Raw genomic sequence first — 23,876 nt, forward strand, 5'->3', positions numbered from 1 at the left:
ACTAGAAAAACCAACTTAAAAAAAAAAATTAAATTAATGGATGCAGAGGAGGGGAGAAAAAATCCTGTGTTGGAAAGAGAGCTGCAAATTTAAACAATAATTCCTTCACTCTGTTTAATCTTTTTTAATATCTATAAAAGACTTGCAGGCATGGTGTGAGGCAAAGTAGAGCTTGATTTAGTTTAATTATTATTAGAGAGGCTAGTCATTTGGGGGAGGGGGGAGCTGTGGGAGGGGGCAGGCTATATTCCCCAGATAGGCTTTATGAAAGGTATCTAGTTAAAAAGAGTACACAGCAAATTAAATACATTATTGTGGTAATGGGACGACAGAAGTAGAGGTCTATTATACTTATGGCAGTTATAGGAAATGTAGGCTCCTTGCCCTGTTCTAGCACATCCTTTGATATTCATTCCATTCAGCAGCAGGGCCAGGACTTCTCAGAATTAAGTGATGGGTCATTATACTTTAAACACCATGGAGAAGCCTAGATTGGCAATTAAACAGCACTTGCTGACACTCGCTTGTGCCACCCTGTGACCCCCTTTAGATTGAGTTGTTGGAGCTCGGGGCCCTCAGCCTGCTAAATTGGTAGCAGGCACTTCTCCTGACGAGGGCTGGCTCTGAAATCTGCCGGCTTCAAAGGGAGCAAGATCATGTATAAACCATAATGTGGGTGCACCGTGGCTCAAAAAATAAGGCAGGAATAGATGAAATGTTACAAGTGCAAGGGGAAAATGAGAGAATAATGACAAATCTAATGCAACTCAAAGCAGAATTGTTGCACAGAAAAATGCATCCCACTGCTTGTGCATAAAATCAAGGCAGGCAGATGACATCCAGTTAACAGAAACATGTCAACAGTGAAGTAAAGTGAGAGTGAGTAAGAGAGAAGCCCCTGAGACAGCCAGGAACAAAAAATTAGTTGTCCTTAACAAGTTAAGACTCATCATTATATTCTGGCTTGGAGCCATAAAAGGAGACGGTGGTGTATAATGAGCTGCTTAGAATTTTTAGGGTGTTTATTGCAATTCATGGAATACTTGTCTAGAGAAAAAAATACGGGGAGATGTCTTAGGCAAAGGTGAGGGGTGTGTGTATGCACACAGCCTTTCTTTTTGTCTCTTGACATGTGCCCATACGCACATGGATGCTCAGGCACACACACAGGATGATGAATAGATTTAAGATGTTTATCCTTTGTTTCAGCCCAGAAACTTCTCTCTTGGTTTCCCCTCGATGGGAACACCCTGTGGGCATACCATGCTCTCATACACGTTTCTTCACGCCTGCCTTATCAGCTGGAGCACCTGTGCTGGGCAGTGGGACAGCCCTCACCCTTAGTCACTGGCTTGGCTAAGCAATGGGGCTGGTGTGCCCAGGCTGCTCATGCCTACCCACAGACCTGTCCTCTGGGCAGAGTGTCAGTGTGTGATGAGAGGGCAGACCCCAGCCTCACCACCCTATTCTCAGAGACCTTATCCATGGCTTTCCTGAGCCTTTCTTTCAAAGGGATTCCCTCATTTGCCTATGTTATGATGTAGACCTTTGGAGCATATAATGCTTCCTAGCCCAGAATATTCCCAAAGCTAAGTAATTACAGTTCATTAGTTAGTGTGCTTATGAATAGTTTATAAAAGGTTAATGGGTGACTAATAGTGATTTTAATAAATGATTTAAACTATTAAGGTAGTGTCTTCAGGTTGTTTTAACCACTTACAACTCTTTTCTCCTCTTGTAACAGCATCCCGCTCACTTCTTATGCATTCAACATACTTATAACATCTTCTGATCCTTCATTACCCCTCTAAAATACGCCCATAATGCAAAATGAGGCAGGGTTAACTGACTGATGGGCAAACAGTGGACCTATTGTGAAAAAAACAACTGATGGGGGGGGGGGGGGGGGAAATCAGGAAATAATTGAACAGAATTATTCCAGGCAAACGCTGCACAGCAGTTAAGTGGTGGCAGTGGAAAATACCTGTTGTAATTGAAATTTCAGAGGAAACTCACTTTTGCTGAATGCAATTACTGAAGTTGGAGTGCAGCCAGGAACTTAAAAATTAACGCTTTGCCCCTTTCTTATTGCTGCATGACTGGATGTCTACATGGAAATCAGTAGGCACTTGGGCTTTGAGTCTAATTCCCTGGTCACTAGAGTCCATGGGATGGTGTGATTCATTTTGGGTTTTGGAGCACATTTGTACAGCCCATACATTGAAAGGAGTGCCCAGATCCAACAGAAAGTGTTGTGTCAGGACAGAAGCATTTTCAGTGTGCAATAATAAATGGTCACTGGCAATGAACACAAAACTTCCTTTGGAAAAACTGCTATCCCAAAATGACTGCTGAGCTCTAGCTGCCTGCTGAAGAAGGTGGCTGTGTCTGAAGTGTGGAGTTCACTTGGTAGGGTCTGAGCTTGGCAGAAGTCGGGGGAGATTTCACCATTTTGTTCCACGCAACTTGTGTGTGTAGGAGACTCCCCCTCTGCTGCTCTTCCTCCCTAGCTAGTCACTCTTCCAACAGGCACTCTTTTTTCTAAATGGCAACTTTTCCCCCATAATTTGGGGAAAAGTTACAATTTAAGCAGATTTTCTTTACTCTCCTCAATTTTTGATTAGCTGGAGATACCTAAGTCTTCATTAAAAATAAACCGATAGAATAACATCCTCTATTTTCTTGAATTTCCTTCCTTTGAAGATCCTGATGATACAACAACCCAACACGTAGGCAGTGTTCATTTTTCAGTGTTTTTTAATTTTTGATCAGATCCACATTCAGGAAGCCAGTCCATGACCCAGTTATCACAGCTGCTTCCTGGGTTCCGTTCAGAACTTAACAGACACCACCTTTTGTCCCTACTAACTCCTCTTGTAATCAGCCTTTTGTGACACTTTGTAGCCCTTCCACAGCAGTGAGTCTGACCCTGTTGAGGCCCGCTCTCATACCCTTCTGTCCTTGTGCTGTCACTGAGAGCAGAAGAAAGCAATATAAAGGTCCACTTTTTGTCTTGGTGATGGTGGGGCAGTGCCATGGCAGAAGACCCGTCCACCGCTCTCTTTGCAGGCTCACCATTCCCTTCTGTTATAACCTGCCATGTACCAATGCATTTCCCCAGACTTTCACTTCTCCCTCAGCTAATTCTTTCAGGGAGCAGTGAAAGCACTTTGGCAGTCCATTTGGAGATTTGTGTCCATGTGTCTTGAGCAAAAGTAGAAACACAAAGAATGACCATTTTGCTAGCATTCTCTTCCTCCATTGCCGTCACACTCTTCTCTTTTCCTTTTCTCCACATCTTTGTTTGTAGGAGCTGCAGTTCTCTGTAGTCTGAACAATTTCACATTCTCCCTGTCAGACCCAGCTCTTCCCACCACTGCCTTCAAAGATAAAATTCTTCTGTCTAACGATCTTGAGTACTGCCAGCTGGTAGACAAAGATGCACAGAGCTCACAGCAGACAATAACTCTTGTTTATGAAAGTACTTCTGTGTCATCTTCTGAATATAGAGAATGTCTAGGCAAGTTTTTGGATTTTAAGTTCAGTAATGGAATTTCTAAGAGAGGAGAAAATATAAAGAAAACCCAGTGTATTTCTGATGATTGTACACACTCTATTTAATCATAGTATATCAACTTCATTTTAAATCCTGTTAACTAGGAAAAAATCATATGTCAGTGACGGACTAAATAATTATTTATGCCCTTGAACATTCCATATTCTCAGGGTACTTTATTTGGACAAAGACAAGTCAAAATCTGAGATAAGTCTACGAATTTACAATGAAAAAGAACTTCCAGTTTGCCAGATCTGTTTAGCCATGAAATTTTTGTGGGAAGATATTTTTAAGTCAGAATTTTAGGCTAGATCCCATCCCCTAGAGGCCTGTTGACTTCAGTGGGTGTTTTCTATGGCAGTAGCTCAGTCGTACTGTGGTTTCCTTATTCACTGCAAAACCTTTTTGAAATAACTGAGGAATAATAACTTAGTAACGTTTTTGAGAAATTTGTAATTTCAGTTAAAAATTAGAAAATACGAATGATAGTTGTATGTTTGTGCTGTGGCCTCATTCTAGCAATTAGATTTGTGCAGAAGGGTTGCACATCCCTCTGCATCCAATTGCAGGACTGGGACCTATCCATGTATTTGACCATAAAGCTGACAATATTTTTTCTCATTAGAGAGACTATTATTTTACTTGAATTTCAGCCTTACCGGGTTACCTTAGCATATCAAAATTGACTTAATTCTACAGTCTTCCAGCCTTCTGTTATAGCAGTGTGTCTCAAAGATTTATTAGACACAAATAAATATTTTCTTTTGCTCCATCAACAAAATGTACCTAATGAGGCTTCTATAAGGATTATCAAAAATGCATCTAGATTGTGTTGGCATTAATATTTTATTTTGCTGTCAATATGCAACAAAAGATGTCATCCCAAATTCACAACATGATTCAGAACTACAAAAATTGATTCCTTAGTTGCCACAGATAATTTCTTAGTAAAGAAATGGACTGGTGGATTTTTTGCAGGTAGCTGAAATTCCACTTTCATCCAAGTTCATCCAGTTGAATTTGCCTTTTGTTAAAGATGTTAAAAATCATGATGTCTCATGTCAGTAATGATAATGAAGGGGAAGCTTGGCTTTAATGACATTAGAAGAGTCATTATGTTTAATTTATTGCTAATTAATGCTGCCAGCTTTCATATGCTTTGTCTAGCTGTCATGTGCTTGTTATATGCCTTTTTTTTTTTTTTTTTAATGTGTGTACACATCCCTCCCCATTCATTCATTTTTATTCTGACGATTTACACAGCTTTCTCTCCTCTAGGTTTCCTCCACACATGGTCCCGCCACACCATAGTTTACATACAACTGGAATCCCTCATCCGGCCATAGTCACACCAACAGTCAAACAAGAATCTTCCCAGAGTGACGTCGGCTCACTCCACAGCTCGTAAGTTTTTGCTTCATTGCGTTGTTTTTATCACCCACAAAGTATCACCTTTGCATGTGCAGCTTTAAAAACCCTTGAGTTTGCGGGAATGTTTTCGCTGTAAAACATTCTTAAATTGCTTTTTCTCCTTTTGTTTTATCTGATTGAGTTGGATGGAGTTTAACTATCAAAGCACATGAAAATAATGCTAGCAGTCTTTCAGACTGCTTCTGTGACATAGACAATTAGGTATTAATTTCTCCCCATTTTAACATGAAAATGGATTTTTTTAAATTAATAATTAAGCTTTTTGACAGTTTTCCTGTCATGCAGTGCCTACTTTGAAGCCATAAGATACCAGATACACAACAGGAGAAGATAAATTTGATCATGAACAACTTGCAGATAGGTGCAGAGAGAGCTGATATCAGGTTTAGGTTTGAACCAAGAGAGTAGTATCCTATCTCTGCCCCTTGCATGTCTGGAGCTTTCTCCCTTTCGTGTCCTTAGTGTACCAGAGAGACAGCATTTCAGTTCCCAGTGACGGTGGGATGTAATTATTTCCTCTACCATCATGCTCACAAGCCCTCCCCGTGAACTAAGAACCCATTTTCTGGGCCTGAGTGTCCATGTCTTTCTGAGGTTATTCTAGGGGTCTAGGATATACTTGGTGATATTACATAAACATGAGAGAGTGTTTTTTTTAATAATGCTGTTAAAACTGTTCTAATGCAGCAGCCGGGGCAAGGACTCTAGAGAACCTTCTGTTCCTCTTTCTAGAGACTAATTTCTGAGGATTAATGTTAAGGGATTGAGGGGATTAATTTAATAAATTCACAAGAGTTCTCACTGTGAGGTTTTTGTCTGTTGTATCTTTACCCTTCAGGAAACATCAGGACTCCAAAAAAGAAGAAGAGAAAAAGAAGCCACACATAAAGAAACCTCTTAATGCATTTATGTTGTATATGAAGGAAATGAGAGCAAAAGTTGTAGCAGAATGCACATTGAAAGAGAGCGCAGCCATCAACCAAATCCTTGGTCGAAGGGTAGGTGACAGGAGAGAACCACCAGCAGGGTCTGACCTTGGTCAGACTGCTTACTGAGAAAAGGAGTTGTGTCCTGAATCGGTGTGTTTTCTTCTGGTTTTCATACTGGATAGGGAAGTCTCCTGTCTTCGTGTAATTCAACTAAACCAAAGGCCTTGTGTTTTTTTGTTGTTGTTGTTGGTTGGGTTGGGTTGGGTTGGGTTTTTTTTTTTTTTTTTGCAGACGTTTCTGCTGGTGGGGTCACACATGTGGGGAGAGTTAATTAACAGCAGTATTATTTCAGTGTTATTTCTTTGACCAGCATATGGGAACATCTCAGATTTCTTATTTCGTCTTAGAAATGGTCAGGAAAATAAGTGGGGAAGGAGGAGGCCTTGGGGAAGTATGGACCAAGTATTGGGATCTGGAAGAGAAGAGGGGATGCTGATGGGGGAGGGAGGGAAAGAACTTCTGTAAATCTATGACTGAGATCTAACACAGAAGATGTGCTTCGGCTTCTGGATCCTCCTCTCTGTTTGGTTTTGTTTAGTTTTCTTAATTCTCTCTCATCAGGAAAATGAAGGGGCTGAATAAACATAAACGATTAGTTTTGACTCAGCTGAGTTAGCTGGAGTTACAATCTGGCATTATAAATAAAATATGAACATCTGTGTGCCAGATCATCTGTTTTTATCAAGTTTTTTACGAAAATCATATTTAGCTGTATTTATATATAAATAATCTACTCTGCTGTTAACACGCTTTAAAAAAACACCTCTGTTTTCTCTTTTTTCTTCACCTCAGTGGCATGCGTTATCCAGAGAAGAACAAGCGAAATACTATGAACTAGCAAGAAAGGAACGACAGCTTCATATGCAGCTGTACCCGGGCTGGTCCGCACGGGATAACTATGTAGGTTCCTATGTAGGTGGAAATTTTTTTAGTAGTAGAGCTTGTAGAAATGTGTATGTGACCTGCTGAACTACGACCACACATTGCACACAAGCACTACTTGGAAAGCGTGCCTCAGGATCCCAATCTGGTAACAACAACGGACGCTTCCCTCTGCGATACTAAAACTATTGGGGATAATTCACAGCCCTCCACTTGGAAGAGGCTTCCTGGCTGGGACTAGTAAAAGGTTAGAATTGGGGCATGGCAGTAGAGATCTGTGAAGAAACTCTTGCCTTCACTTTTACCAGCATCTGGAGATGCTATTGGCTTGCAGTTCATTTTAAATTTTAATATATATATATTTTTATATATATATATATATATATATAAAATTAAATTCCCCTAGTATGTCTCCTCTCCTTTCCACCAAAAATATAAATAATTAGTGTCTTGTGCTTATCTGTGTGAGAGTATAGTGGAAAGTGGAAGAATGACTTATCCTAGCTTCAGAGAAGGACTGGCAAAACCAAAAGCGTGACTTGTTTGAAAGTCTTACTCTCAAGTGGGGTTAAATGAATTATTCCACGCTCTACTGTTGTGTATTTCGATTATGTTCTGCTTTTTCATGGCCATGCTATTATTTTTTCCCCTCATCATTTTTTGAAGAGTATTTTGGACCTTGTTATCAGTTCATGGAGTGTTTTTAAGATTGATTCCCCCTTCCACCTTCCAGAAAGCCTGTTTGTAGCTAAAAGTGATAGAATTTTCTGTTAAAAATGTAAGGTCAGTGTTGTAATTACTTACTACTAGTATGTAGCCCCTTCTTCCATGATGAGTAAGTGCTGCATAAAGTAGTAAGTGCTTACAAGCCTAAATCCATAAATTCTAGGCAGATTTGTAGATTGGTGGGAGCTCTAAACCCTCATTAATAGGATTATAACAGCATCTTGATTATTAAAATTAAAATATAAACCATCTAAAACTTTCAAGCTATCTGCTTTTAAAATAAACCTTACTCCCTACCTTCCAGGTAGACTTCCGTGCAAGTTTGGGGATTAGTACATGTAAAATTAATGTTAGTTATGTGTAGCGTTACACGCTTTGTTTTTGTTGATGTCTGTTTCTTCCATCATTGCCACCATCACTGCCTAGTATACCATTAGTACTGTGTTTTGCCTCAGTCACGTAACGTGTGTGCTTTGTGTATGGCAATGTTTACCTCGCAGAGCACTTGTGCTTCCACATGTGTGGATGAAAAAAATGAGGTCACAGTCTGAAGCACAGCCTAGAGCGGCAGCAGCTCTCTACACTCTTCAGTTTCAGCAGTAGAGAATATACATGCTCACTTATTTAGCTACACTTACTTAAGGACAATTTTTGAAATCCTTCTATTGTTTCTTGATCATCTTTTCTTTCTGTTGGACTCTCCCTCACTCCTTCCTTTGTTCGTTGCTGAAGGTGTAGCCGTGCACGCTCCTCGGAGGCAGAGGAAATCTCTTTAAGCTGCACAAGGCACTGCTCCTGTTAACAACATTCTCACTTTCTTTTCAGCAAACTCTGGCCTGAGTCTGTCAGGCTGTAGGCTTGAGGTAGTTCCTTAGCACTGCACAGTATTGTCATCTTGGGTGTTCAAAAGCGAGTGTGGGCTCAACTTGAGGCTTCAGGAATGCTCGCTCTGTGCAGTGACTGTGCCACCAACGGATGGCACGTACAAAGCCTTCAGCATTTAGGACCTTTACTTTTGTCCTCACCATGTGAGCACTGAGAAACCCTTTCTTCTTGAGCTAAAAAGGACAGGATGAGAAAGCTGGCGGTTTCCCAGCGGCTTGATGCTGTACCCCCAAGTGACCTTCAGGGGGAACCTTCCTGCCTGAGGAGAGCAGAGGAAGCTTTGCATCACACAACTGAATCATTGGCAAGATTTATTTATTTTTTATTTCTTAGGGTCTCAGGTCCTTCCCTCATCTAGAGCAGGAGCATGTTTGGGGTGCTTGAGACAGTTAAATCATTAGGCATTTTCACATCAGGCACAAGGATGGGGCCAGATGTAGCCAAAGTCTTCAGAAACAGAAGCAGTACGTGCAAGAATCACAGCTTTCAGCTGCTCTTAAATAAGAGGATTCAGCAAATCCCCTGTGGCTTGCTGGTGTCACAAGACACATTCGCTCTTCCTGCTATCTAATATAAGATGTTAAGTGGTGCTGAGTGTTGGACTCAGAAATATGTAAGGGTCTAATCACCTCGCCTGCTGGTTGTCTAGAAAATTAGTACCAAAGAACTCTGCAGTCCTGTCAAAACCTATGTTGGTTTGGCTCTGTGGAGAGAGCTGCCAAAATGTTTAGCAAGTATGTACATCCACATGTCCTTGAAGCCTTGGGATTTGTATAGGATGATGATGAAAAATGTTGCAGACTGTCTGTTCCTGTCTTAGGATGACAGTCTGAGGCAAAGACAAAACTGTCTTCTGCTGAGTACTTGAAGAACTGTTGTCATAGTTATTTCCTTAAGTCCATATAGTAAATGTAGCTACACATTATCTTCTGCAGAAGTTGAATGAGTAATCAAGATAGATTTTTTCCCCATAACATTTGCAAAGAACAAAAAAGAAGTTAGTGGGACCTTTTTCAGTTCTTTGTTAGTAAAATTTTCAAGGCTTGTGTTGAAAAGGAACCAGAAATTCCTGGTCCATGGCTGATGTTTCTGTATATCGGTCATTTTTAATAAATTGCTCCCCAGAGAGGTTATAGTACTTTAATACCTGGCTTGAAGAGTTTGTAAGGGGCTGATGACTCCTGACCTTTGTTCTGGCTGACCATCAAGTGAAAAAGCAATGAGGTCTCAAGTTGGAATAGCCTTTCAGTTCTCAAATGCACTGAAAAATTAATCAAGTTGGCCAGATTAAATAAAAATCAGGCCTATGGTCCTTAGGCAATTGGCTGGTTTCAGTTACATTGTAAAGCTGGGAAAAATTCACTGGCTTTTACAGAGTTACTGTCAAATGAGATCAGTGCAGATGGAGCAGTCTGAGCCTTTTGTATTTCTGTGTTGTACTTCAGGGTACCGTGTTTTCCCTGTTATATTCTCAGGGAGTTTTAGGAGCAGTGCTTGTCTGTCTTGTCTTCTCATCATGTTAGACAAATGGGTGCTGTGGCAGCTGACTCAGAGTGACGATTTTCCATATCCCCCCAGATGACCTCAGAAGATGTCTGAGATGTTTACTCGGCAGCATTCAGACTGTAAAATTACATGCACATCATTGAAAAGCCCTTTAAAATTGACTGCACACTGCTTTTTCCATCACACAGGAAGGCTTCCTAGAACAAGACTGTGCTTGTGACAGCCTGGACAGCAGGGTGGCAGTTTACAAGCAAGGGGGAATGAGTTCAGAACCCCATGCCAGACAGCTGGCTGCTGGGGAGAAGGAACACCACACCAACAGATCAAAATCTAACATTCACACTGGGGGAATTTCTTGCTGATACGTTCCAGGGAATGCATGATAGTGAGCGTGCCAAATGTTACAGTGGATGTGCCAATCCTAACCATGTAAGTGGGAACCAAACCAAACTACTGAGAAAGATCAGTCTGCCATGTGGGAGAAGCTCTTGGCCCCCCCACAGATGCGTCCAGTCCTTCAAAAGTACTGTGAGATTCCTTCTTCCAAGCCATGTTTGTTCCCTCTTGACCACTGTCCGATCTCTTTTCACCAACTTCTCTTACTCGACCACAGCTTTCAAAAGCAGGGATCTCTGCGCTGGTCACAGTTGATGTTGCAAGCCCAGAAGTTGTTGCTTTTCGTATCTGCTGAGCTATGAAAACGACAAAAAACCAAACTCTTGTCATTTTGCAATGGCCTTTTTGTGCTGCTCTGCAGACTGTAGCTCGGTGTTAGAAGAGTTTTCATTGAAAACAGCTTTTCTCTTTTGGGCCATTCTTATCACTTTGTAATTCAGAAGATGCTCGTTGGGTTTCCACAGAATTCGAGCTGGTTCTCTTGACTGTGTCCTTTCCCTCTGTGTTGATGACAACCAGAACCAGCCAGCTCCTGCTTCCTGGGCCTCTTCTGTTCCTTTTCTCCTTTCAGCCAGAAACAGCGACAAATCATATCATCTTACTGGGCAGTATTTGGGAAAAAGACACAGTTTGGCAAAATATTGCTGATTTTCTGCGTGACTGAGCAAAATGAGTGTTGGTTGTATCTGGATTTTTGCTTTTCTTGGTTTTATTTCCTGGGTTGTCAGTGCACTTAGAAACCTGCAGCTTAGGTTTTGCTCATCATCATGGCTTTTTTGTGTGGTCTAGCGTTGCATGCTCATGTGTTCCCCTTCCCTCATTCTCTGCTGTTCCCCTTTCTTTGTTTTCCCTGAGGGAAAACAAACGAGGCCACGAGTAACTTCTGAAACTTCCAGGTGGAGGTGTGTGTGTGTTGCAAATGTTTGTCATCACTGTGATCCCATCCCAAAAGCAGCATCTTGCAGGCCCCTCTCCAGGCTGAGGGGGGTGGGTGGCAGCCCTGGGGAAGCCCCGGGCATCTCAGCTTCTCTGGGACAGGATGAGCAAGCACAGCACTGCTGTCCCCCAGCGCAGACAGGACCCTGCCCTACTGCCGTGCCATCTTACAAGGAGCTGCGTTTTGATTTGATTTTAACCCTTCTCATTTGTGTGTGTGTCACACAGGGAAAGAAGAAGAAGAGGAAAAGGGATAAGCAGCCAGGAGAGACCAATGGTAAGTAAAAATAAGTCTAAATATCTCACCTAGTGGAAGTGTGGCAGTCCCGGTGTCACGCTTGTAGGTAGGGGGGAGGTGGGCTCGAGTCTCCCAGCCTGACAGGGGAGCCAGTCCCAATAGTAGATAGCCTTTTTTTAAATGCACCCTAATTATTTACGCGTTATTGCCCTTCTAAAACTAGTAACCAAGCCATTGCATGTAAGAGCCTCTTGTGACGTTAGCTGAATTTATTCCTAGTAATTGCAAAGCCTTTAACTGCAGTTCCATAGTTGTAATGCCTATGCCGTTGTTCATAAAGTTGTCTGCTTATTTTACGCATATGTGTGCGTGTACGTACGTATGTGTTTGGTATTAATTTGGGCTGTACCTGTGTGTTCTGATGCATGCCTTACAGTGGTAAATCGCACCCATTTTAAATTAAGGAGGTTTGCCATTCTATATAGGAAATTAGAAATACTGCATAGGCAATCTCATAGTCAATTTCGAAGAAGCCCTGACTTAATTTTTTTGAAGCCTTTGTATAATTTGTTCTTTTTTTTCAGAACACAGCGAATGTTTCCTAAATCCTTGCCTTTCACTTCCTCCGATTACAGGTGCTAACGTCATTTTGAGTCATTTAAAATAGTTTATAAACTGCTTTTTAATTTTTTTCCTGCCATTATAGACTTTAACATTAAACACTTATGACATTAAGAAAAAAATACCATCCACACGTTTTTATAGTATTTATTATCTATATATCTTTATATCTATTATATGTTTGATAGTATTTTTTTTTTAATTTTGCTTTTGTTTTTTGTTTTTTTTTGGTAACAATTGCTATTAAACCGTAATGCAGTAAAAATAACGCAAGAGTTGTACTAACTGTGCAAATTGAATATGCAGTATTTCTTTAAAGAGACTGATAAAGAATGGAAGCAAGTCAGCAATGAACCTCCTTAATCTAATGGCATTTTTCATGGCTCCCACTAAGTCTTCTCACATTAGCATGCAAGCGCATTTTTTTTATTATTATTTTAGTTTTGGATTTTATTTTATTTTTTTTTTGCCCTTCTCTTCAAGCCTACTCATTACAATTCACTAGCTGTACTAACTCAGCACCTTGCCATGCTTTACGTTTTATTTTCTGGCTGATACTAACATGCTCATTCCGCAATCTGCTTATTCTTATCCATTCTTTTTAGTACAAATTAATCAAAACAAATAAATTGAATGTTATTCCAAAAGCTGCATTATCCCAGGAGATATAATTTCCTTTTTTTTTTCTTTTTTTTTTTTTCCTCTTATTTTTATTTTGTATCTGAGTTGAAGAAAAAAGCATGTTCAGGATCTAACTTCCATACTCAGCTTCTTTTCTTCCTTTTTTTCCCGCCTCAAAAAAAAAAAAAAAAAAAAAAAAGAGAATAAAAAAACCCAACCCACACAAATCTTGCCTAAAACATCCTGCTAGACCAGCCACGATGACTTTCCTCTACCTGCTCTTTTAAAAGGGAAAGAAACAGTCCTTTATAAAGGGATACTGCAGCTTTAATTGCAACAGCTAATTTCAAGAGTTGAATAAAAATGTGATTATCACTTTTTTAACTTTTAAATTGAAAGTCATTATTTTGCAATTAATAATGAGGACATTGATTTTTATTCCCTTTTTTATTTTTATTTTTTCCTTATTTTTATCTTTCTCTTTTTTTCTCCCCTTTTCTCTACTCCTCCCTCTCTCTCTCTCTCTCTCTCTCTCTCTCTCCCCCTCTCCCTCTTTCTTTTTCCTCTCCCCCTTTCCTGCTCGCTTTTCTTGAACTCATTCAGACCTGAGCGCTCCTAAGAAATGCCGAGCGCGCTTTGGCCTTGATCAACAGAATAACTGGTGCGGCCCCTGCAGGTGTGTATAGTTTTCCCAGACTCGCTATGGCTGATTTGCAGCTGGTTTATTTGGTACTTTCCCCTTTTTTTTCCTGCCTTGTTGCTTTGTAGCTCTGTGTTGTGATCTAGAAGACACAAGGGAGTGGGACACTGCCATGAGTTATCGTCTCTCTGAAAGGGTTTTGCTTTTTTTTTTTTTTTTTTTTTTCCAGTTTTTATTTTTATTTTTTTCCTTCCTCTTTGCTGCTGCTAGCCAAAAACCCACTGTAAAACAGCATCAGCCTTAAGCCTCTCTGATCCCTGGCTCAAACACAGCCCCTTCCTCCCGGCCTCCGCTCCAGGACAGTCACGTTGTCGTGGGCTCCCTCAGCCTGCACTCACATGGCTCTGAGCGCGGTGCCGGACGGACGCACGGCGGTGTCGGAGATTTTTGGTTTTGTTTTGGCTCGTTGTAAAAGTCCTGTTTCTTTCATGCCCTTGATGTCAGGGGAGATTACCAAATAAAGCGGAGGTGATTAAAAGCTAAACGTAGCTGTAGCTAAGATTAAGCAGTCCAAATGAGCTCTATCCACCATTGTGTTGTATTTTTTGTGTTTACCTTATGCTAACAGATGCAAATACTCCAAAGAAGTGTCGGGCATTGTTCGGGCTTGACCGACAGAGTTTATGGTGCAAACCATGCAGGTATAATACTACCCATTAGGCCTCTGGGGAAATAAAAGCAATCTGTCCTCTTAGTGCATTCGTGTGATTTTGTTTTTTTAATCTTTTTTCCCCACTCCCCACCTTTCTCTCTCCAACAGCATCAATTGCTAATAATCTTTGATCTTTGGAATTTCTTGCTAATTTAATGCCATTTTTCTCTCTTTCTTTACCAATAACCTCTCCCTGGTGGTAGAACTGGGAACAAGAACGCTTGAAGTGCTTGAAGCTGGCAGTTGTTTTTTTGTTTCTTTCCAGATTGTCAGCAAAAAAAGAATGTTTAGCTGGACATCTATATTTTGTTTTTCATTGGGTCTGTATCCAGTGCCTCCAAAGGCTTAAAACGTTTTGGGATCTGCAGCAATAGAGCTTTTCAAATGATGATAGATATAAAAGCCAGTGTTTACAGCTTATATTGTACTCACTTTTTTTGTGTTACATGCAGAATTAAATTGCTGCCTGTGGGCTCCTGTGCCTCCGTGAGTTTTATGTAGAAATCATTTTTAAATGATCTGATGTCTTTTTTTTTCCTGATTCTGAAAATACTTTTTTTTTTTTTTCTAAATTTTATCCCAACATGTGAGCTGTAAGCTCCTGAGCTCTAGACAAAACTAATTCCAGCTTTAGTAGGACAGTTTCCAGCATTCAAAGGAGGTGAAAGACACCAGAGAGCCCAAATTTCAACAGCCCATGTTCTACTGGAGTTTAATTCCATGTATGACTCAGTATGTACGTCTTTCTTGGTGGAGGGATACCGAGTAGTTCTTTTCTCATTCCTTTTTCCTTATATGATCGCATTTGGTTAAATTTGTTGTTTCTTTGTTCTGATACAAGCAGTCTTTGAATTTGGAATATTATGATGGTAGGTATTTCAACCCAAACCACACTCTGTGTGTAGTGATTCCCTCTCCCACATTCTCCCCTCTTACTCATGCCAGTCCCATGTGCTTCATCTCATTTAGAATGTAGATCAGATGTTCATCATATTTTGTGTATGCACGCAGTCTTGTTTGTGCTTAGTGTCGAGGAAAACATGAATCAAGGGTGGTGTTGTATGTCAAAATACTAGATAAGGCACCAAAATTGTTTTCAGATGATTGTCCTGTTTGAGGCATGCTAGTACTGGGTGTTTTGGGGGTTGAGATGTTAGATACCAGCATGTATGTTAAGAAACAAGTTTTGAAAGCTGCTGTTTCTTAAAGCTTAAGGAAAGGAAGAAGAGTTCAATCCAGAAGAGCTGGGTAGGAACCTTCCATGTGTCAGGACTCGAGTCTCATGCTAAGCAAAGGCTTGGATGCTGTTTAATTAGGCTTTATTCTGGGGTTAATTTACCAGACACTATCAGCAGATATTTGTGTAGCCTAGAGATACAGTACTGGAAACATGTAGGCTGTATGCCATGCACCAGAATGGAGGGCACATCATGTTTGTGTGGCTCTGTATTTCCTTAGTGGCTTAAGTAAACATCGTACTTTTAAAACTACGTTTTATCAGCCAAGGGACTTTTCTTTCAGTCTTTGCAGTGCTTATGTTACACATAAAATTTAAACTCTCTCTTAAATTATGCCTGGTTTTGGCCAGAGGTCTTTGCTGCACATTAGTGACAACTTTTTTAGACCAGTTTCAGAATCATTTTTGAGCAGCATGGCCCCTTTTCAGTGGTAAGGTAGCTTTAGGGTTACTGATACAGTCAGATTTTTTTTTTTTTCTTTTTTTCTTTTAAAACATAGAGACATTTTATCACTAGGTAGTGTAGAGCATTTCTCTCTTAGTTGTTGTCCTAAGCATTACAACATTGCATTTGATAGCATGGTAGCTTTTTGTATCGCATCTTAAGTAGGTGCTAAAGATGTACAGTTTGCAAATACAAAAAAAACTGAGACATCTTTGCTCACAGCAACAGAATAAACCCTTGTTATCATCTGTGGCTTTCACTCATGGCAATTGCAGTGTTCTGGATTTTTCTGATGCTGTCCTAGGGCTAATTTCAATGACAGCATGAGCAGGGTCAGTTCTGTTTGTGCCTGGGGTACTGATGTAGCAGCTGACACTTTCAGAGTGTCACACAAGTGGATAATCCTCACAGTGTGCTTCTAAGGGGGGATATGTAGTATTTTTGTTCCCTCTTTAAGAGCTGCAAAACTGAGGCACAAAACGTTCCTCAGATGTTGACTTATTCCCCTTCACCAGGGTTGCCTGAAGTTGTTCACTTCTGGTAAAATTTGGCTTGCAGGGTTTTGGAGTTGTGCCCATCTATTTATTCTGGCCCACCTAACCCTGTCCCCTACATGACCACAGATAGCACATAGTGAAGATGGAGAAGTGTCCTCCCCCCCCTTGAACCAAGATTGGTTTAAATGGCTTTTCAGATTAAAAGTGGCCGCACTGTTTAAGAGTTGAACATAAAACAGAAAGAGAGAAAACACTGCTTCCTCACTCCTAATCAAATGAACATTAAAGGTAGCAGACCAGCGTTTTCAGTTTTGAGAGCTGTTAATTCTGCAAGCTCAGACAGTTCTTTGGAAGCCTGATATAAGTTGGCTCTGCCATGAGAAATTCCTCATTTCAGGCCGCAGAACTTAAAACAATATTAACAGAATCATTTTTAATTCTCTACGTACTAGATTCAAACTGTGAATTGGTGAGATAATTAGCTGCCCTGTGGGTTCAGAGCAATCCAGCTGAATGGCTTCTGGAGCAGTGTCAAAGAGGAGGGCAGAGCTTGGGTCTCTGCTTGGAGTGAGAGAAAACCTTGCAGTTTCCAAGTTGAGAAAACCCACCTTTCAATGCAGGTGTCATCATAGAGCTTTGTGCACATCACTGTTCTGCTTTGCCACTGGCAGCTACGTAGAAAGTCATAATGTGAATTCTGGGTCTGGCAGCATTGCTCAGCTGGAGTTAGGAAGTGGGGAGGCAGAGGCCAGGAGCAGCAGAAATGCCCATAGCCACGTGCTAGAGGCTTTCCTCGCTGTTTGTTGTTGGTAGAAGAATTAACAGGTTCTGTTTTGAGCCCACCAAGTTAATTTCTTTCTGTCTTTTAACGTTGCTCTAATAAAGCATGGTTTATGGCCTTCACTTGCTGTCCTCTATCTTTCTTCCTTTCCTTCTTTTTTAACATTTAAGTTGCATGGATGTCTTTAGTTTTTAGCATGTATTTATCTGCAGGCTAACGTGGTTATAACTCTATTAGCCCTAACTCCTTACCTTGCCATGGGTACATGGAGCAGAGCCCCTGATTCTCTGGAGGAAGGAAGCCACAACCCTGATCTCCACTAAAGCAGGTGGAAAGATGGGGTTCTGGGTCTGCGGCTCCCTTCCTGGCTATGGGAGATAACATCTAATGCCAGATTCAAGCTGGTTAGATCTCCCATGCAGCTGAGAAATGTCCAGTCCCAGTGCCTAGCATTGACCCAATGCTATATATAGGGGAGCATACTGACTACCAGAGTTGGAAGTATGGCAAAGCACATGAATGGGGAGTTTCACACAATGATGTTCAGCATTGGTGCCACACTTGGGAGCTTCTTCTGATGAAGTTGCTGAGCTGGTGAGAAAGGTATCCATGCTCCTTCACGTTGGTGGCTTTGAGCTGAGTGTCCAAAGTTTCTGTGGCAGAGCTGCTTTAGACAGATGTGGTCAAATAGTTGGGCTGTGAGACCATGGTCAGCACTTCCCCAGAAAGTGCTCAAGCAGAAGGGCTGGAGAGCTGTCAGTAGGAGGGTCAGGGTGCCACTCAGTGTCATTCTCCCAGATGCTTCAGTTGTTTGCCTCATTATTTCCGTCCTGCTGCTTGAACTGTCATGCAGACACTTGGCAAGAGAGGTGGTGTGAGACTGTCATCTGTTTTCATTTCTCCTTTACATTATTAAGGGGACAGAGGGAGGAGAAAAGATTTATTGGGTCACTTACGTGGAAGTGAACTTGTGAGACTCTCATATTCCCTGGTGTGAAATAAGTTCCCCATGTTGCTCCTTACCTTTGTGCCTGTCGTCGTGCTCCTCAGCCACTGAAATTGGATCCCACTGAAGTGACAAGGATGGCCTCTCACAGGAAAATTCCCCCAACGCAGACAAGCAGCTTCCCAAATCTACCACTCTGCCTTAAACCAAAAAGTAAAACTGAGTCAATTTAAAGCCACAACCTGCAGGCCATACAACCAGTTATTCTTGTTATTTTGGATCATACTCTGTTTATCCTGTTCTTTTTCTGGTTTTCCTTCTGTTTGTTTTGTTGTTTTGTTTTTATTTCCCCTCTCTCATTCTCTCTATTATATTCCTCCTGTCTGACTCTGACCTTTCTGGATTTGGTGTGGTTCTTAACAGAGGAGAAAGCGAGGAGTTTAGGTTGCAGCAGTCTGGCCTCTTCAGGGCAGAGCATCATAAGAGCGGCCAGGTGATGCAGGGTAGAGAGCCCCTTTGAGATGGCTTGAGATACATTCAACATATCCAGGGCTTTTATTTCCTAAAGATATTTTTTATTTTTTGAGAGGAAAGTTGAGTCTGTAGATTAGCACAGTGGGCTCGAAAAACTTGCTATATCCAGTTTTGTTAATCTGAAAGTTAATAAATAGGGCAAGGAGGCGGCCCGAAGAGGAGAGGGATGAAGAGGCAATGGGTGCAGCCTTTCCAAATCTGTTAGCCCAGGGAGGGCTGAGTGGATGGGGCACCATGGCCGCCTGCCAGCCCCAGGATGATGCACAGGGCCGGGCCCAAGGCCCCTTGCTGTAGCTAAATGTCTGCGTCGGCATCTCTGCCTTCATTCACAGATAACTCTCTCCCTGTTTCTAGGAGAAAAAAAAAGTGCGTTCGCTACATACAAGGTGAAGGCAGCTGCGTCAGCCCACCCTCTTCAGATGGAAGCTTACTAGACTCTCCTCCGTCCTCCCCCGCCATGCTCGCCTCCCCCTCCAGAGACTCGAAACCACAGACTGAACAAACGCAACCCCTCTCGCTCTCCCTGAAGCCCGACCCGCTGGCGCACCTGGTCATGATGCCGCCGCCATCCTCGCTCGTCCTCGCCGAGAGCGCTGCGAGCAAGCCCGGCGCCCTGCCTGCCGCCAGCTGCCCCAACGGGGCCCTGGACCACGCGCCGGCCGCCCTCCCGCCGGCCACATCCCTCGCACAGCCCTCCACCTCCTCCCTACATTCCCACAGCTCGCTGGTGGGGCCGCAGCCCCAGCCGCTCTCCCTCGTAACCAAGTCCTTAGAATAGCTTTAGCCTCTGTCGCCCTTTCGGTTTCCTTCAGGGGGGTTGGATTATGTTGGGATTTGGGTTTTGTTTTGTTTTGTTTGTTTTCCTTTTTTTAATTTTTTTTTTCTTTTTTTCTTTTCCTCCTCCTCCTCCTTGTCGTTGTCCACCGTTCGTCGTCGTTTCTTGGTTTCGTTTCCAGTTCGTGCCACATGGCTACATTAGTTGATGTTTTATCGAGTTCATTGGTCAATATTTGACCCATTCTTATTTCAATTTCTCCTTTTTAAATATGTAGATGAGAAAAGCCTCATGATTCTGCCAAAATTTTTATCAACAGCTGTTTAAAGTCTTTGTAGCGTTTAAAAAATATATATATATACATAATTGTTATGTAGTTCCAATAGCTTAGTTTTAAAGACTGATTTTAAAAATTAAAAAAAAAAAAAAAAAAAAAAAAAAGAAGCAATTTTGAAGCAGCCCTTGCCGGAGGCATTGGTTCTTTATTATTTGTATTAAATACGAGCTTGCGAACCAATCATTTTACATCTGGTTTTTAAACCTTTAAGGGCACGGTGAATGCAGTGCCGCTACTACTTCTTTTTTTTTTTTTTCCTTCCTCGTGTGAAACAACCTTTATTGTGATGTTACTTGTTATTGTTTAAATGTACAGAAACAAAGGGTTAAAAAAAAATGTGTTAATATACCTTGTTCCATGGTGTTGTTCTTTTTGGGGGAGGGAACGCTACTCAACAATTAAAAGTATCACAACGCTATTGGACCAGTAGTATTTATTGCTTTAGAAATTGCTTGTTGTATCTGTATGTTGTCCCTTTTTAAATGTTTTTTTTCCTCTTTTTTTTTTCTTGAAACATTGTATAAAGTTTTCTGGTTTTTTGCTTTTTTTTTTTTCCCTTAGTGTAAGCATCTTATATATAACAACTCATTTGTACAAGGTTTTTAAGTTTATATATAAATGTGTATATATATATTTTTTCCAGGATTTTTTGGGTTTTTTTTTTTTTTTTGACTTCCTTTTGTGATTTTTTTTTTTTCTGTATGAAACACAGTTGCCACCAAACGGACATTCGCAGACGCGTTTTTCAAGGATCAATAATGTAAAAAAGATAGAAATCGCTTTAAAAGCCATTACACAAACACACACACAAAATAAAGAGACTTGAAAACTGAGCAAGGGAATTTTTCACAACACTGTTTGAAAATTAGCAAAGTCTAAGTGTGTCCCGTTCAGAACTGCAGCTGGATCCCCTGCGGCATTAGGACTGTAGGCTGTGTGCAAAATCTCCATGTGCCAAAATTCTCAGTGACTTTTAACTTTCTCCCGACAACTTTATTATTTTATTATTATTATTTTTTTTTAATGCTGTAATTTTTTTGTTCATCATGTTTTGCTGTGATGTTACATAGGTAGATATGTATGTAGTTTTAATGTCACCTATAACAGACGTGTTTGGTAGCAGATTGTCCGGAAAGCATTTAAAATGAAGAGGTATAAACCCTTAAGGGCCAAATTCTGTATATTAGATTATTCATAAAAGGAAAATCAGACTGCCACTTTTATGTACACTTACTACATACAGGTAGGTAGCAAACTTAAAACATAAAAAAAAAAAAATCTAGGCATGTTGATGTTGCAAAAAAACGCTGTATAAAGCTGAAAAATTGTTCATCTGTTCATTCAGTGCCATTGTAGTTGACATGAAGCGATTGTAAAACTGTCTCAGATTTTTCTCTGGTTTATTAAGATGCTAACTATAACATTTTTTGTGAATACTTTGAATGTTTCCTAACAGTTGTGATGTTACTGTTCCGTTTTATGCTCTTATTCCGATTTTCATTTTTAATGGTTTGGAAGCCATTTTTTGTAATGAATAAATGTTCATGCTGTACAGTATCTGTAGCATGCAGTTCTGGATTAATAAAAGCAACTTAGTATGTGCAGAGAACGACTTGTCAACTCATTTATGCACTGGCTGCATTTCACTCAGATTGACAGCCTGAGTGGAAACCTTCCTTGAAAACTGTTGCAAAAGATGTGGTGACAGGCAGGTAGTTCTGCTCACACTGGGTCCTGCTGCTGCCCCAGCCTGCAGCCTGCACATGCATTTTGCACCAGCCCTCTCCCTGCCCAGCACACTTTTGTGTGAGCAGCAGTAGTTGAAAATGCATTTGATTTCAAATATGAATGCAAGTTTGATTTTATTTGCATACGATCTGGCAAAAGGCAAATAGCATGTGAGTGAAGTCATGTTGTCCTTCCAACGTGAGCCTGACTGGGGGGACGGGAAACTGGGGCTGCTGAGGCCTTGTTTGAAGCTAATGATCCCATCGCAGGACTGATGCAATCTAAAGGTCGGTCAGGAGAGCTCAGACAGCCCAGACTATCAGAATGCTGGTGCTGGTCTTAGGGTTTATCTCCCTTATAGAATTGTCCCATTTCTGCAATTATTTTTTCTTATGCAATGAGCCTTTAGAGCTCAGCTCCGAGCACTGGTGCACCCAGCAACACCCTTAACTGCAGCAATTCCTGTAGGTGCTACACGATGACAGTACGTGCCTCTGTGCATTCAAAAACTTTTATGAAACGGTTGGTTTGCTTGTTTATTTAAGTGAGTAGGGACTTCAGCTTCATCATTTCCAGGAATCTCTCACATGTGGATGTCACTGTGGCCTCAGGCATGGAAAATCTCAGCTGTAACAATTTCTACAATGGCATTCGATGGAGAAGTCTGCCAATGGGCACACTCTGCCGCCGCACTCGAGTGTACTTTTCTTCAGTCTTGATGAGCTCTGCGGGAAGGGTAAGTGTTCTTCCTCCTATGGGGAAACAGAGGCACAGAGCGGTGATTTTTTGTGGGGTTTGGTTGTTTTCCAAGACAGAGGAAAAGGGAGCACCTGAAATACTTGTGCCCCACCTCCATTATTGGAACCACGGCAGTGTGTTGGCTACGGAAGGAATTTGCTTTGCAGAGAGGCAGGGAGGTACCAGGTGAAGAACTTCACGTTCAAACAGGATATATAGCACTTCCTAGTCTACTGCTTTGTTTAAGGACTGGTCTTCAAAACCAGGGTCAGGTATGTAAACATGATGGTTGTCCCAGGCCCTCTCCCTTCAGCCCCTCAGGGCTCACACGCAGTATGGGGGCAGTGGGACTGTCCTTGGGAAAAAGGGTATCACCCTCATATGTTCAGAAATGCGCAAGATGCTAAACCTTGCTGTTGTTGGTAGCCAGGAAATTGAACACGATGCTCAAATTACTCTCCCACTACTTAAGGTTTCTGGAGAATATATTTTTCCTTCTCTTAAATGTTTTGACTCTCACTAGAACATGGCCATCCATCAGCCAGACAGATGTGCTGCGTCTCTGCTGGGGATAACTGCTCTCTTCTAATGTAAAACATAGTGCTCCAGGGAGAACTTTGAATACCATGATTCAAAGGAGACACCATCAAGGTATGATTCATGTGCTCAGCAGAATGGTGTGTTCTTTGCTTGCTGCATTATTAGTGAGCAGAATCCAAAAACACCGTTCCTGGACAAATTGGTTTTCCTTCTGCATATTGGTTGAAAGATACATTGAACAGAGCTCATAAGTGGTGGAAAGCTCAAGCTGGGAACCCTTGTATGCCGCGGAGAACAATTGTGTATTCTTTGGAAAGCAACTGCTTGGGTTTCCAGCAGATTGTGCATTGGCTGTGTCCCTTGAGGGGCTGATGCCTCCTGACTGGCCTTCAAATTCCCATACTCAGAACTCCCAGGCTGAGGCAAAGCTTCGGGGCAGAGCAGGGCCAGGGCTGGCTGCAGGGATGTTCCCTGCTCCCATCTTTGCCCCCAGAGTGGTGTGTGGGGCACGCTGGCATGCTCTGTCCTCATATGAGTTGCCATGGGATAGTGTGGGGCCCGGCATACGGCAGGCAATTCACTGCAGGTATTGCTTCCATCTGTTTTTATGGGATAAGGCAAGGAAGCAAGTCAGTGTATTTCATGTTCAGGAGGCATTTATTTTCCATTAGCTTTGTAAATCTCATTTTTCACTTAGTGCATGGAATTTTAAAAAGTTTAAGCAATTGCTGACTCAATAAACCAGTGCCACATGGTTTTAAGCTTTGCTTAGAAGAAAAAGAAACAATAAGAAAAGGAAAGGGAAGGTAGGAAAAAAAAAAAAAAAAGCAGTCTGTAGAGTCCAATTCATTTCATTAAGCCCTATAAAGATATAAAGAGAACTTATGGTATAATGGCTGCATGGGCCACTGCAACAAGTGCAAAAGTGAGCAATAATAACAACAAAAATGAATGTGTGTGACAACGCTACCCAGCTATGTCTTGCATGCATATAAGAATGCTTTGCCACCTGAGACCACATAAAGACTTTGGATGCTGTGCTGGGAGACATGCTGCAGCTGAAGACCAAATTCAGCCTAGCATAAATGCGGAGAGCTTCAGTGATCTATGTTAGATAGGAAGGAGAAGTTCCTGCAGCATTGAAACTATGAATATGCCAATGTGCACAGTGACTGTGGC

The 23,876-nt window shown here is 41.4% G+C and overlaps 1 protein-coding gene across 11 annotated transcripts in view; it reads left to right on the forward strand.

The window, feature by feature from the left end:
* TCF7L2 (transcription factor 7 like 2) overlaps positions 1-20,497 on the forward strand; it is a 171,143-nt gene extending 150,646 nt beyond the window's left edge. For 3 of the 11 annotated variants that reach the window (XM_085229742.1, XM_085229735.1, XM_085229733.1), the window contains 7 exons: positions 4,820-4,960; positions 5,826-5,985; positions 6,769-6,876; positions 11,536-11,584; positions 12,130-12,180; positions 13,391-13,463; positions 18,934-20,497. In XM_085229742.1, coding sequence (XP_085085868.1) covers positions 4,820-4,960; positions 5,826-5,985; positions 6,769-6,876; positions 11,536-11,584; positions 12,130-12,180; positions 13,391-13,463; positions 18,934-19,357 — 1,006 coding nt within the window. In that variant the 3' untranslated portion in view covers positions 19,358-20,497. Of the gene's footprint in view, positions 1-4,819; positions 4,961-5,825; positions 5,986-6,768; positions 6,877-11,535; positions 11,589-12,129; positions 12,181-13,390; positions 13,464-14,055; positions 14,129-18,933 lie in introns of all 11 variants that reach the window. The other 8 variants (XM_085229744.1, XM_085229737.1, XM_085229736.1 and 5 more) reach the window with 6 other exon arrangements.
* Positions 20,498-23,876: the final 3,379 nt, after the last annotated feature.

This window comes from Meleagris gallopavo, chromosome 8 (genome assembly GCF_905368555.1).
Source record: "Meleagris gallopavo chromosome 8, MGAL_WU_HG_1.1, whole genome shotgun sequence".
Classification (NCBI taxonomy): Eukaryota; Metazoa; Chordata; class Aves; order Galliformes; family Phasianidae; genus Meleagris; species Meleagris gallopavo.